Here is a 13968-nt window from a genome sequence, read left to right on the forward strand (position 1 = left end):
ATATATATATATATATATATATATATATCCTGGTGATATATTACCTGTTTGACGTTGTTACTGGCCGCCTTCTTCATCTCATCATGCAGACCCCGTGATGTTGTCAGATCCTGGGATGAAACCAAAGACACAAACTAAACTCAAACAATGTGGAAATCCACAGCAACGCCCAAACACATGAGGTGTATGTGGGCAAAACAGGTTCGCTATGAAGCAGAAAGTTTTATTTCCAGTTTATTTATGATCAACACAGGTCCCTGCAGCTCTCATATAAACTGTACCGGTGCCAAATCATTTTAAAGAGCTAAAGAAAATTTACAAGGTACTGACAAATACTCGTGTTGTGTGATAATTTTACAAAGCTGTAAAGAGTCGCTCGACAAAACACAAGTTTTTAGAAAAAAACAGCAAGAAGAGCTTTTTGTTTCAGCAGGTTTTATACAAGATATTTTTACAGAATGACTACATTTGATGCAGTTTAACAAGTTTATTATTTGGTTAATACAATTTTTTATTTTGTTACACTAAAAATATACAAGATCTGGACTACACTGACTTACAGCTGTGAAATATATTAATCCCAACACATACGATATTATATCAATTTGTTTGGATAACGATACAATGTTTCTGGATATCACAAATCTGTCATCAWACAAATTAGATTCAATTCAATTCATAAGTCTGTGATCAACATGATGCACAGGAAAATGTTGATCAATTAAAATGGCGTTAATTTTCATTTGTCTGCTTGTTTGTTTTCTTCACGTCTTCCTCTTTTCTACTCAGAGTAGGGAGGAGTGAGCTCTCGTGCCAGGGGTATCATTACATTAGTTTAAAATGGTCTACAAGCAATATTATCGTTTATCACAATAACTTCTGAGACAATTTATCGTCCAGCCAAATATGCTATCATGACAGACCTCATGATGAAATATCATACTCCCATCTAACAGTCATTGTGTGGGATATCGATCCACACAATGATGATGATATGGATCTGTTTTTATTTGGCCTTGATGTAATTCACTCATTAATCATTTAATCAATATGTGAATTGCAAAGACATGAAGCTTAATTTGATTTTAAATCCTCATCTCAAAAACTCCAAACATTCAGTATTCAAATCCTTCAGTGACGGGGACCCCTCTTAAGATAATGTTGGTGCTAAACTAGATCAACTAACACCACTCTGCTGTAACTTCTTATSTTGTCACCCCAGTCTTTTTTGAAAAAGTAACCAAGAAAAATGCTCTTAACCAGCGTTAATGAAGAGTAGCAAGAAAACTCTTAACATGTTGTGATGACACATAAAAACATGTAAATGATGACATTTTACCACCAAGTTCCTGCCACACAACACTTGTTGTAGCACAAACTTCATTTACTTTCTATCTAACATCTTAAAATTATTCAGTATTAAAATATGAAAATATTTAAGCAAAAAAAATTGCATTTCTTCGCATTGGAAAAACAAAAACTGCTTTTGATTTAGCTCAACATATGATTTTCTTAAAGGGATCCTGCATGAAATGTAACACCAGACATTAAAAAACAAACAAACAAACAAACAAACAAACAAACAAACAAACAAACAAACTTTACAACAAAAGCCAAGCCATGACAGTGTGAGGGCAGTTAAAAAACCAACCTTGAGATAGAACTTGGAGATATCAAACAGTCTTTTGCTGCAGGCCTTAAAGCACTCGTGCTCGACAGAGATCCCGTGGTGTTTAAGTGTTTTAGCTACAACCTCCTGCAGCATCTGAGGACAAGGAAAAAAAGAGACTTTTGGATTAGCAGTGTGCAACTGTGAGAACATAAAATATAGTTCTGTTTATTCCCAGATCACGTTCACAGACACTACATTTAGAACGGTTTCCTTTGTTTAAAAAAAAGAAAAAAAAGAATGGCTGTCAAGAAGCTTAGTGCAGAAAGTCTTTGTCTTTACATTCACAGCATGAGCTCGCAGGTAACAAACAGAAATATTTCACCGGAAGTGTCGACGGGAAAAAAAACACATTCCTGAAATAAATATATCTGCCTTTAATCTTGTCACGTTAACGGTTCTGAGGAAACACCATAAATTATTGTGAGAAATCATCAGTGCCATTCAGTCTCCGGAGGAGGCAGCGTTTAATCTGCGTCCTGAATAACGTGCTGTCATTATGTCTGAACGGGGCCGAGTGTTCTCCCCTTCACTCAGGTTGCGATGATGAGCGTGTTTGCATAGTAATCAGAAATCAAAACAAGCCAAGGTCGGGATGCAGAAGGAGCTGCGTGAGGGGACAGGAGGAACCACGCAGAGAGCTGAGTGTTTGTCCTCTGACCGGTGTGAGGGATGAGAGGGGAGGCCGGTGCGTCTGTGCAACTAGGTGATATTAAAGGTAAAAACTGGATATGGTGCAGCATTACAATGCAACCCACACACTCCAAATGATCATGCAGAATATAAAATATTTATTTCTGCTCCATCAGCTGCACGGCTCTCAGCTGTAGCAGATAGACCCGGCGTGTTTTATTGTCCATCTGTCACTAGGAGTCTGGAAGTAGGTGGAATATTCAGTTGTTTTCAGATTTTGATTTAATAGAAACATGGACATTTTCTAGAATATTAAAACTCAAGTTATAGTGAATAAGTGCGCCACTGTTTTGGTAAATAATGCGTTTTTACCCAACTTGATGACATTGTTTAAATTTAGCCAAAAGCCAAAACTGCAAAGCAGGAGCTCAGCTTTATTTTATCTTTAAACTGCACCTTGAATAAAAAAATCTGGCATTTTTAGCAATTTTTAAAGAAAAGAATATCATTTTGTTCATCATGTTTTCAGTGTAACCGATGTATCTACATCAGAGGTCTTCAACACGTTTTACCTGTTTCCCTATTCAAATAATTAAATGATCTAATCAGAATATCATTGAGTTTAGCAGAAGCCTACCAATCACTCATTTATTTCATTCAGGTGTGTTGAATTACCAGTAGGTAACYTGCTAAAACATGCAGGACAGTGGGTCACAAGGAGGAGCGTTGGAGATTTACATTATTGTCCAATAAATAAAGCCAACATTTTTGTCAACATTAAAAGTTCCAATTTAAGCTTTTAAAAAATTGTCTTGTAAAAATGTTTTTCTTTGATAGAATTTAGGAAGAACACACAACACACTTAAAAAGAAAAAAAAAGGATAATTTCTGATTTTTAGGCTATAGTTTAGCTAAACTTAGATCCTGATCTGAGCGATTCCAGAGATATGGCTACACTTGTCTTGCTAATCTTGAAACCCTCTGGAAAATCATCTAAATTCTATTTTTTTGTTTATTCTAATGAGGATTTCTTGACATTCTTTGAAAGAGGAAACCTCAAACCACATTTGGGTATCAGAATTTCCTAGCTAGTATTGAAAGTAGATTTGCTGGTGTGCAGGGAATCTAGCAAAAATAAAAATGTAGGGTTTTCTTGCTTAAAACCATCCATACTTTAATTTATTTGTTTTTCAATATGTAGAATAGGTCATTGTTTTCTAATACACCTGTGTGAGAAGCAGAATACTTGCACCAACAAGTGAACTCGATGAACTGGGATGATAAACAGCTTCATGTGTTTATATTAACTGCATATATCTGTAGGGCATAAACGTGTTAAAATAAATCACAATAATTGTTGATGAAAAAGCACCGGGTGCACACATCACTCACTCTGTTGTGTTTCTGAGAGCGGGACTCTTTAGCAGGTTTGTCCTCGGTGTGTCCCTGAGGGGCCGTCTGCTGTTGGGGCTTGGGTCTGTCAGGACATGGAAGAGCCACCGAACCTRGACAGTCAGGACAGGGAAAATTAGCAACAAAAAGGCATTACAGCCACACCAGAGCRCAGCAGAGCCAAACAAAAGGAAGTGATTCAAATCAGGTTCTTTGCTCTGAAAGGTCAGCCCACACACTTCTAAGTCAGACCTCTGATTACATTTGTCCAGACTCACCAGCTTCTCTCTGACTCTCTCTCTCTCTCACACTTGGGCTTTTATTGCATTGCTCACTTTGCAGCTCTATTCAATAATCAACATCCASAACAGGCAAAAGTCTTAAATCATTCCTCTTTTCTTTATGTTTTACTTAAAAGAAGCCCAACTTTCTTCTAATTTTTCTTTTTATTTGAACTTGGGCTTCTTTTTCTCTCATACGTGATTATTTTCTGAAAAGTAGTTTGTTGTCTSTTAAACCACTTAATTCTGACAACTGAATCAGACATAAAAGACTCCTAAACTCAAAGGATGAGCTTGTTGTGTCGACACAAATCACAACTTAGCAAAAAAATTGTTCTAAATTGAATCTTTWGTCTCTCCATCTTGTTGTTCTTGCCCGGGGTTCTCCTTCACGGTGGACATGCCAGGGATGCCTGAACCACCGAAACTGGCTCTACTCGATGTAGAGGACCAGTGGCTCTACTCCAAGCCTCTCCTGGATAATAAGAGCCCAGCACCCTGTGGTGAAAACTCAATTTGACCATGTGTGTCCATCATTCTTTCAGTCACTACCCAGAGCTCAAGGCCACAGGTGAGGGAAGGATCGTAGACTGACTGGTAACCAGAGCACTTTGCCTTACAGCTCAGCTCGCTTTTCAGAAGGGCTGTGTATTGGAAAGAATTTGGCAACACGATACACAGGGGTCACAATATGATATATAACAATATATTATGAAACTGTAAGTAAGGCAATGTATCGCGATACATTGCCATTTTTCCCCAAAAATTCTTATAAAAAAAACAAACAAAAAACGCAGTTATATATGTATTTTATGTTTCATATTTTTTATTTCATCCATGGTTTTATTCGTTAGGCTAAATGCACCATTAAGTGATCTGATAATACTGTATATTTGTGGCAGCTTTTAGATTTATACTAATTTATAATAAAAAAAAACGGTCACCCCTACAATAAAATAGCCTACTATATCTTGTCCTACAGTTCAGTAAATGGATGAAGAGAGTGAGTATGGCAGTCATGCGTACAGTGTTTCATATGGTCAGTCTAATCCGCTCAGATTCAACTATCGGTAATTAGTGCTAGCTAACGTTTACTCATAATGCTAACGTTTACTCATAATGCTACCATTTGAGCTAGCGTTACACTCTCACGCTCCTCAGAAGTTGAAAAGCCAAATGGCTGACTGACTGCTGCCAACTAGCCATCAGAGGATACAACACATGAATGAACTGCTGGCATGAAAGTTTATATTTTAAGCCGTAATTAAATATTGATACAGTGCTTTTAAGAACCAGTAAAGTATAAGGAAATGAAATACTGCGATATTTCAGTGTATTGATATTTTCGCCCTACTCTAAGAAGTGGAAAAAAGGGAGACACACAAAAAAACAAACAAACAAACAAGCAGGCAAATGAAAACAGCTCTACTCTTCTCTACAGTCTATGGTGACAGGCCAGACAAAGAGCAGTTCATAAGGACAGAAGACAGCAAGGAGGGTTACTGGTGACGAGGCTCCACCTGTGGGGCATTATTTCATTCTGTTGTAGAAAATGTAAAACCTGTTCGAAATGGCTTCAAACACAAGGGTCAGCAGTCACATCACATGGTTTATATTCCAACATTGAGTTTTTTCACCTGATGTTCGTCCTGCAGCTGAAGATGAACCAGTAGAGGTTGAAGTGGACTTGGATATGATTGGCTGTTGTCGTAGAGACCTGAAGTCGAAACGTGTGCCGCTGCTGCTGCTGCTCTGAGAACACAGGGAGTCGCTGCTCTCTGACTTCACCAGCCTTGATCAGACAGATATAAAATGGTGTTTMACGTCAAACATTTTCTTTTAATCGTCTTCATGAATCCACAACCTGCTGAGCAGCAGCTGAATGAATCGTRGTACCTCTTACGAGGATAACCGCCAACAATATCCATTTCTCGGGACTTGCGTTTGAGCTGAGCGACRTCACTGTTCTGAAGAGTCTCTCCGTCTGGCACACTTCCTGGTTCTGACATCACAGCAGGAGAGGGGGCGGGGCTGAGGGCAAAGGGGAGGGCACAGGGCTCCTTGGAGCAGGTAGTTTGAGTCTCATAGCGAATCAGACGGGACTGGAGCCGTGCAAAAGCCTGATCCCGATTAAGGGAGCTCTGGTTATCCAGACAGAACCTATAAGAACACATGATGGGTTGTGGTTAAAAGCAAAGACGTACAGTTTGAGTCTGGGCRCCAGCTGAAAGGATGATGTAAACATACTCTATGCCATGGTAATGAGAGGCTGAAGCCTTTCTGAAGGGCATCTGGCTGATTCTCTTGGGTGAGAGGTTCGATGACAGCTGAAACAAGTTATTACTGCTAAGAAAAAAAAGCAAAAAAAGACATCAAAACAGAAAACACAAATTAGTAAGATGAAAAGATTTTCCTCTCTGAACATGAACATACTAAAACAGAAAAAAATGGTCTAAAATATATATTTTTTAGTATTTACTGATTGCTGTTCTGACTTTTTTTGCTACTCTAAACAAAAGCGTGCTGTAGGTGTTCATAATCAAATCAGAATAATACGCTCATTAAGTGTTTGTCATTCAGCGAGACCAGTCTATATAATTCACACATATGTTGTTTACCTTCCCACACTAAGCCTGTGCTAATTTGTTTATCTGAAAACGCCATGTCTGCAGGACTGAAGGCTGGTTTAAAAACCCCAGCTGGTGCTCACTCTGGAAAACTTAGCAGAAGAAGCAGAGAAGATGCACTCTGCAATCTGATCACTGAACCTACCCTCTGTTGATAGCCAGGGGTTGTAAATCCCCTGTAGGCCAACCATCAGATGTGAAGTGCTTCAGAAGTTCTTTGGCATCCAGTAAAGCAGTGGAGCCCCTCTGGCTGTCTTTGGGACCCAGCAGAGTTTCACTGGATCCTGGGCCTAACAAACCATGCCTAAAAAGACACACACATACACACAGTGTAAAATTAAACATGTAGAATAACACAAAAACAAAATTAAGATTGAATATTTCAAGATTTAAAAGTCCACTCTGGGCTAAAACAGTCCCAACAGAAACAATCCTGTTTACCTTCTCCTCTGTCGTCTTCTCTGCAGCTGTTCTATGTTGAGCAGGACGCTCCTCTCAGGCCAGTCAGACGCTTGGTGAGAACGGGTCTGAAATCCTGAAACAAAAATAATAAGATGTACACCTACAGGATAAAAAAAAAAACTCCAAAAATATACCTTGGCAACTGTCTTCAAAAAGTTAAGAAGGGAACACTTTTTAACTTTTTGAAAAGAAAAAAAAAAGCGCAATTAAAACTTTGACTTATTGTGTCCTTTGCTATAAATGTAAATGAGATTTCATCTGAACAAATCAATGTTTACTTATACATACAGGGATTTGTTTACATACTTAAGAAATATTTTGAAAATTCTCAAGTGGTGTTCTGTGGAGCTTTCCTTAGTAATCAGTTGTCTTGACATGAAGTAGAAATGGTTAAAAGCATTATTAGTTTCATAGGGTAGACGAGTTAACAGCTAGTCTTAAAACAAAAACATTTGCTAACGTTTCATTGTGGTTCATGCTAATGCTATATCTTTTAAACCATTAGCACACATGCAACCCTTGTTAAAGATTGTACTTTAAATGTGAAATAGTTTTATGGTTTCTCTTCTCGACTGTATTTAGTGCATTTCCTCTCATGGCAGCTGGACAACTTTCAAGCCAAGAAAATTACATCTGAATTTTTCAGTAATTTTTGATTTTGGTCTGGAAAGAGCAACAGAGAGCCGACTGTAGTTATCTTTTTCTGGATTCCCTTCTTATTTTAAAGTCAAATATTGAATTTTTAATAAGGGCTTTCTTTTTTAACTGTTTTGCTGGATTGTGATAAAACATATCGCTAAGACATAAATTTAAAAGAGTTGTTGTTCAGAGAGTAAGGCATAAGAAATGAATGCTAATGATGTCCTTTCCTTATCTGCTAGTGCTCTAAACACTACATAAAATATAATTTGGAAAAGGTCATTTGTATTTCTATAAGAATAAGATGTTATAACATATTTTCAATAAACACTGGCATAAATTGGTCTTTGACTTGAATCAAGTTTTGCTTTWTTTGTTTGAATTTTGTCGCCTTTGTGTAATGGAGTTTGACTCCCCTGCTTTAGTGCCTTAACCCAAAGTTTTTCTGTAACTCTAGACATCTTTCTGTCTGGCATCAGATGGTCATATTTGCACTGAAGATGTRTTGACTGCGATCCGTCGCCAGTAATGGTCCGTGTGAAACATGTTGCAAAGTTAAACACAACCTGGCAGAAAAACRTAAGGTTATGAATGTAACCACGGTTCCTTTTCAGTCATTTCACTCAGTACAACACAGTTATATATGGGACACGCGCTGTGGGGTTTTTGAACCCCACTTCAAAAACTTGAGCTGCTGCTTTAAGAACTGAAATGATTAGCGTGAACAGAGCCGTTCATAAAGTTTTATGTACAATGAGGTTAAGTATTCAGAGGACCGAACAAACTGAATCGAGACACGTAAYGTGATACTGCACATACAGTATGAGTAATCTAAACACACCCACACCCTTTACTGTATAAACATGCACACAGAGATCTTTCAGCAAAAGATAGGCAGATCATTTTTCTCGCTTATTCTCTCTCTTGTTAAACAAACTCACAGTTTAGTAGATCATTAAGATAGGAGCTTACTTTCTCCTGTAAAAGTTTCAAGAAGTGGCCTTCATGCCTGCTGACGAGAGTGAGGGTAATGGGTAACAAACCTATTTTTGGCAAATACAATAAAATGTATCTCGATTACTTTGGTGGGGGGAGACGACACGGATTTTCTGTTTGGCTTCAGCTCAAAAAGAAAAACTGAAGCACAGAAGAGTTGATGACTGAAGAGGAAAAAGCAGGAGGAATTTATCATTTCCAAATGCTGATGGATGAGTGTTCACAGCTTCTTATGGGAAGTAAAGTCGCTACTCCCAGGAAGAATAAGCAAGACATTATACAGGTGGCACCGTATATTAGATGTGAGGAAAACCTGTCACAGACTATTAAATCAGATTCCAAGAGCAGAAGTTGTTGCATCTTGAACAAAGTCGCACTTTCTGTAAGCTGTGTGATATAAGCACCAAGAGCTGCTTGATGGATTGTCAGAGTTATCTGCTGGTCAGCATGCTAAACACTTGGCAGAAAGAGACCGAATGAATGAGTGAGTGAATTTTGTGCATCCAAAAATATCACCAACTCTGCACTTCTCTTGTGCTTGAACAGGAACAATCATATATTTACATCAAATAGGACAGAAATAAACATCTGGAAACAACAGTTTTACAGATGAAGTGAGCGCGTGCAGAGTAATGGGCTGAGGATGAAAAATTCCTTGTATGAAAAGGACCGAAGCACCATTCCAAAGCTTTGTCAGCCCACACAAAGTCACAGCTTCAGGGGAACAGAGACACAGAAATGCAAAACATACACCTAATGGAGAACAGAGGGCGAGAAGGGACTTAGGGTAAATAGGCTGATTTGCACTTCAGACTGCATGTCTGTACATCTGCTCACCAACTTATCAGTGCTGTTCCCGATGCCTGCTGGTTCATATTTTAAAATAATTCAAGTGTTTTCTTTGGTGAAAGGTCTAGAAAAGCTAAATCTATGTAAATGCCACAGAGAAAAAAAATGATGATAATGGTACTGATAAAAAAGACAGTTTATGCTAATGTTGCTACACAAGATAAGTGAACAATAAGAACAAAAAACAAAATGATGGGAGATATTCTGCAAACAAGCCAAACTTTTGCAAATAACGTCATAGCATTTATCACATTGAAACTCCATGACAGTTTGGTCTATTAGCCCCAAAGCTATTATTTTACAACGTGGTTGCAAGCTGTAATTTGTTTTACTATCAACTATTCATTTGCAAATAATACTCTGTCATTGTTTACTCAAACAGTCAGGGCCCAGGCAGTGAAAAGAAGCGGTTTATTTTGGTCTCGTTCGTAGTTCATACCTGAGTGTTTTGGAGTGGGCTCATTTGTCAGACAGGTGGCAGCAGCGGSAAGAGTGGAGTCAAACATCTTCAGAAACTGCTCCCTGGCAAGATTCAGTATGGCCTTCAAGTCACTGACGGGCACCGAGGTTTCTTCTTTCTGTCCTGGTTTACACACAAACACACACAAGGATTTATTTTGGTAACGTTAGATTTCAAGCTCACTGGAAAACTTTGACTGTGGTGTCCACAGTAAAACCAGTATGTATTTTTTTAAATTAGCTTCCATTTAAAAGTGAAATAAAATTAATAGGCCTTGTTTTTTGTTTTGTTTTTTCTCCTAAAGAACAATTGAGCCATAAAAGACTGTTGTCATTAAATTAAAAATAAATTTAAGACAGAAGGTTTTTTAATAATTCTTTAATTTGTTAAGTCGTGAGATGTATTACTGCATGTGTAATTGGTTTTTTCAAGTTTTGTGGTAAAGAGAGATCCAGGAAAATTGAAAGAGAATGATAAATGAAGTTCCTGACACACACACAGAYGTTTCAGCTTGTACACTGAACACACACTGGTGCAAAAGATAAAAAAAGACAAAGCCATGACTCTGAACGCACGCACACATACAGTTCACAGAAGTTAAAAAAAAAAACTTGGAATAACCCTTCAAGACTATTGCAACTTTCACGGACACACCAGTTCACAATTTAATGTCAAGACTAAATAAATTGCGATGAATTTCATTAGGGTTCCAAGTCTGTCAGGATTTTACACTCGGATCGTGGCCTTTTCAAAGAATAGACCCACTTCTTCCCCTAAAGTATGAAGATTTTCACTCCACTTCCTTTAATCTGGCTCCACTCCACTGGTGTGTCGGTATCTTTGCCTGCCAAGCAGAAATTATGTGTGTCTGTGAAATAATGGGGTTGGAGAGAGACGAGATTTGGCAACATTTCAGGAAACTTGGAGTGGACTCCATCGCTACAACTTTAATGTATATAACATCAAATTTATACACAAATGTTAGTCATTGCAATGAACAACTGGCTGTGACAGAATAAAACAAACATTTACATTTGGTAACTAAATCAAATCAACATTTAAACTACCAAGCTTGACTGGTGAAATACCAATCTGACACAAAAAGCTCATAACTTGACAATTTTTATCTGATTCTTTATGGGTTTTGAACACAGCAGAGATAATTTGCACTAACATCTTCAGTGGGGGCGATGAGGAAATCTCAAGGTTGGCCATTTGTAATACCTGTGAGGTGTTTGAAATGAAAAAGAAGCTACTAAAAGAAAGCATGACCTTCATCCAGACGTATGTTTATTTTTTTCTGGACTAGGACTTGAAATCAGAATACCAGCTTCCACTTAACCAGGTGACACATTTAGTCCCAGCTTCTGTAAAACCAATAACCTACAAGCAGACTAACAAATGTAAACAAGTTCATAGTTTTAGTCAGCAAGCTGTAATTTGCCATCAGATAAATATTTAACTTAAAACTGCTGAAATTGATCTCAAATTGAGGTCACAGTAAAGATTGTTCTGTATTTGAGGTATGAAAAAAATGTTTAGAAAAGGATCATTTCTTACTGATCAAATACTTTTGTCTAACAAAATGAATGACATTTTATAGATTTCAGTGCCTGAAAATGAAATCTTTTTAACTAAAATGTTTATTATAGCTCTTAGAATTGTCGATCTTTGATCATCTTGCAGGATGATGAATCCTAATTTTCTTTTTCTTCCTTTCTTTTTTTTTTTTTTTTTTTAGTTTTGATGTTATATCCCAAATCTTCAAATGTTGCACTTACTAAGATATTCTTTGAGAACCAGCGTCTGAACCTGGGCCATCTTCCTCTCTCTCTTCAGAAACAATTCCCCTTGGAGACACGGCAGAGAATGGAGGATGTTTTCCACAGAAACTCCTAATTGAAAAAAAAAAAACGTAAATAAAGAAAAAAGCCAGAAGCAAGAAAAAAAAGGTAACTTACAAAACTTATTTGTGACCTATAAGAGAAAATGGAATTTAAATTCTCGTAGATCTTKCAATTATTTATGTTTTATTAATTCAGTAGTTCTCATCATGTCGACTAAACCCAGTCTAAAGCCATGGTTCCTAACCTAGAGGGCCTAGGGGGGTGAGGTAGGGGCTATAAAACACGGGATAAATTGTCCTGTCTTGACAACTTGGACCTTTTCTGGTCAGAGGTTGTGAAAATATAGATTTATTGTTTGTATTTATATAAAAAATAAAAATCACCAAAACAAGTCCATTGGAATAATGAAAACCTTGTTTGACTCAGCTCTTCTTTTTTTCCTTTTCCAAATAAAAGTTGATAACTTCTCACTTTATTATATAGATAAAGAGATAAAAGCTGAACATGTCTTTATGAAAGGTGAGGAGAAGACAGGGATTTTTGTGGGGGTCTCAGCTTGGCTTGGAAGTAAGAAAAGAGGACTTTGAGGAAAATAGGTTGGGAACCACTGGTCTAGAGAAGGGGTGTCCAGGGGCCTCATGTACTCCAATTGCGTGGATTTCTTACAGTCAAATCCAGAAAACTGCATACGCACAAAAAATCCAGATGTATCAAACCGTGTGTACGCCTGAATCCACACACATTTCTTTTGTACATCACAATCAACGTGGAACTGAGCGCACATGAGACACCTCCCCTGACAMGCCTTCATTAACATATGTTAAACAGATGCAAATTACTTCCTGCATGTGTGAAGGACATGTTTGTATGATCCCTGCGCGATCAGAAATGATTTCTAGATTCAGGAAAATAAWGAATTAAAATTAGGGCTGTGAAATTAATCGAGTTAACTCTGATTAATTTTAGTGCTGCATGGGCATAGATTAAAAATTTTAATCGTGATAAAAAAAATTTACAATCACTTTACTCTGGCTGAATATGTAGGTTTGTATATCGCAATGCACTCAGTGCATGCCAGGTCATGTTTGTAAATGAGAAGTGGTTCTCAAACAGTTTACCTGGATAAATAAAGGTTAAATAAATAATATAAAAAAACTCCATGTGTAACACATTATGTACAGTTTTTTTTTTATTTTTGTCTTCTTGTGGCTTATTTTATTTTATTTATCTAATAAATAAATGATATTTAAAAATTAAAAGTTTTATATTAAGTTTAAGATTAATCATGATTAATTCACAGCTACCTTGGAATAGATTAATAGTTTTAATCATTTGACAGCCCTAATTAAAATATAATGTGTGAGAAAAAAAAACCTAAGTAAAAACAGGAGTAAAATAGGTGTGTCATGCAAAGAACGAGTGATTGTGTCGGTGTGTGTGCGCACGGGAAGCTACAGTGTTGCGCAACCGGCTCATCCATCCATTCTGAGTCTGGAAATATTAACTTTACACAGGAGTTTAATACCATAATTACTGTAAACACAGAGGAACTCAGATGTTTGGTAGAACATAGATCTTTGTTTATTTTATAGCCGATATGAAGAAACGAGTCTCTGCGCTTCAGTGGAGAGTTTTCATGACATGACGTGATGTTGGAGAGTTAGAATCATATGGATGAGACCGTTCCGTTGGTCATGACTCAGCTTTGGGTGGACTGGACTGGCACAGTCCCGATCGGTCTGCCAGCTCCCTCTGGAAAGCTCCTGTGGAACCCCAGTTCAATCGCTGCTGCTGCACGAGATGATGAAGATGATGAAGATGAGAGCGCAGCAGAGCAGCAGCTGATAAGTTCAGCAGGCAGAAGCTCATTGTATGGCAGGCAGATTTTACACTTATTTGGCTTCACCACACTTACAGTTATCTGAAATTGTTTTATGACTCGGACTATGTGCAGCTTATGCCCCTTAAGGCTCTGTCACACTATAACATTTTAGGCAACTTATGCCAACTTAAAAATTTTTTATGTCTAAATGACTAATTTTACTTGAAGTACTGGTTATAACATCCACTTTATTTTGATATTGTTGAAAATTTGAGAAAAAAAATTTTTTTT

At 37.4% G+C, this 13968-nt stretch overlaps 1 protein-coding gene across 3 annotated transcripts in view; it reads right to left on the reverse strand.

Moving 5' to 3' along the window:
• mtbp (MDM2 binding protein) overlaps positions 1-13968 on the reverse strand; it is a 36935-nt gene that overhangs the window by 953 nt on the left and 22014 nt on the right. For 2 of the 3 annotated variants that reach the window (XM_014017796.1, XM_014017794.1), the window contains 10 exons: positions 11790-11903; positions 9988-10131; positions 7044-7137; positions 6748-6906; positions 6223-6321; positions 5872-6135; positions 5613-5767; positions 3695-3807; positions 1652-1765; positions 45-110 (listed from right to left, as the gene is read on the reverse strand). In XM_014017796.1, coding sequence (XP_013873250.1) covers positions 45-110; positions 1652-1765; positions 3695-3807; positions 5613-5767; positions 5872-6135; positions 6223-6321; positions 6748-6906; positions 7044-7137; positions 9988-10131; positions 11790-11903 — 1322 coding nt within the window. The remainder of the gene's footprint in view (positions 1-44; positions 111-1651; positions 1766-3694; positions 3808-5612; positions 5768-5871; positions 6136-6222; positions 6322-6747; positions 6907-7043; positions 7138-9987; positions 10132-11789; positions 11904-13968) is intronic. The other variant, XM_014017795.1, reaches the window with a different exon arrangement.

The sequence above is a fragment of the Austrofundulus limnaeus genome, unplaced genomic scaffold (genome assembly GCF_001266775.1).
Source record: "Austrofundulus limnaeus strain Quisiro unplaced genomic scaffold, Austrofundulus_limnaeus-1.0 Scaffold177, whole genome shotgun sequence".
Taxonomy (NCBI): domain Eukaryota; kingdom Metazoa; phylum Chordata; class Actinopteri; order Cyprinodontiformes; family Rivulidae; genus Austrofundulus; species Austrofundulus limnaeus.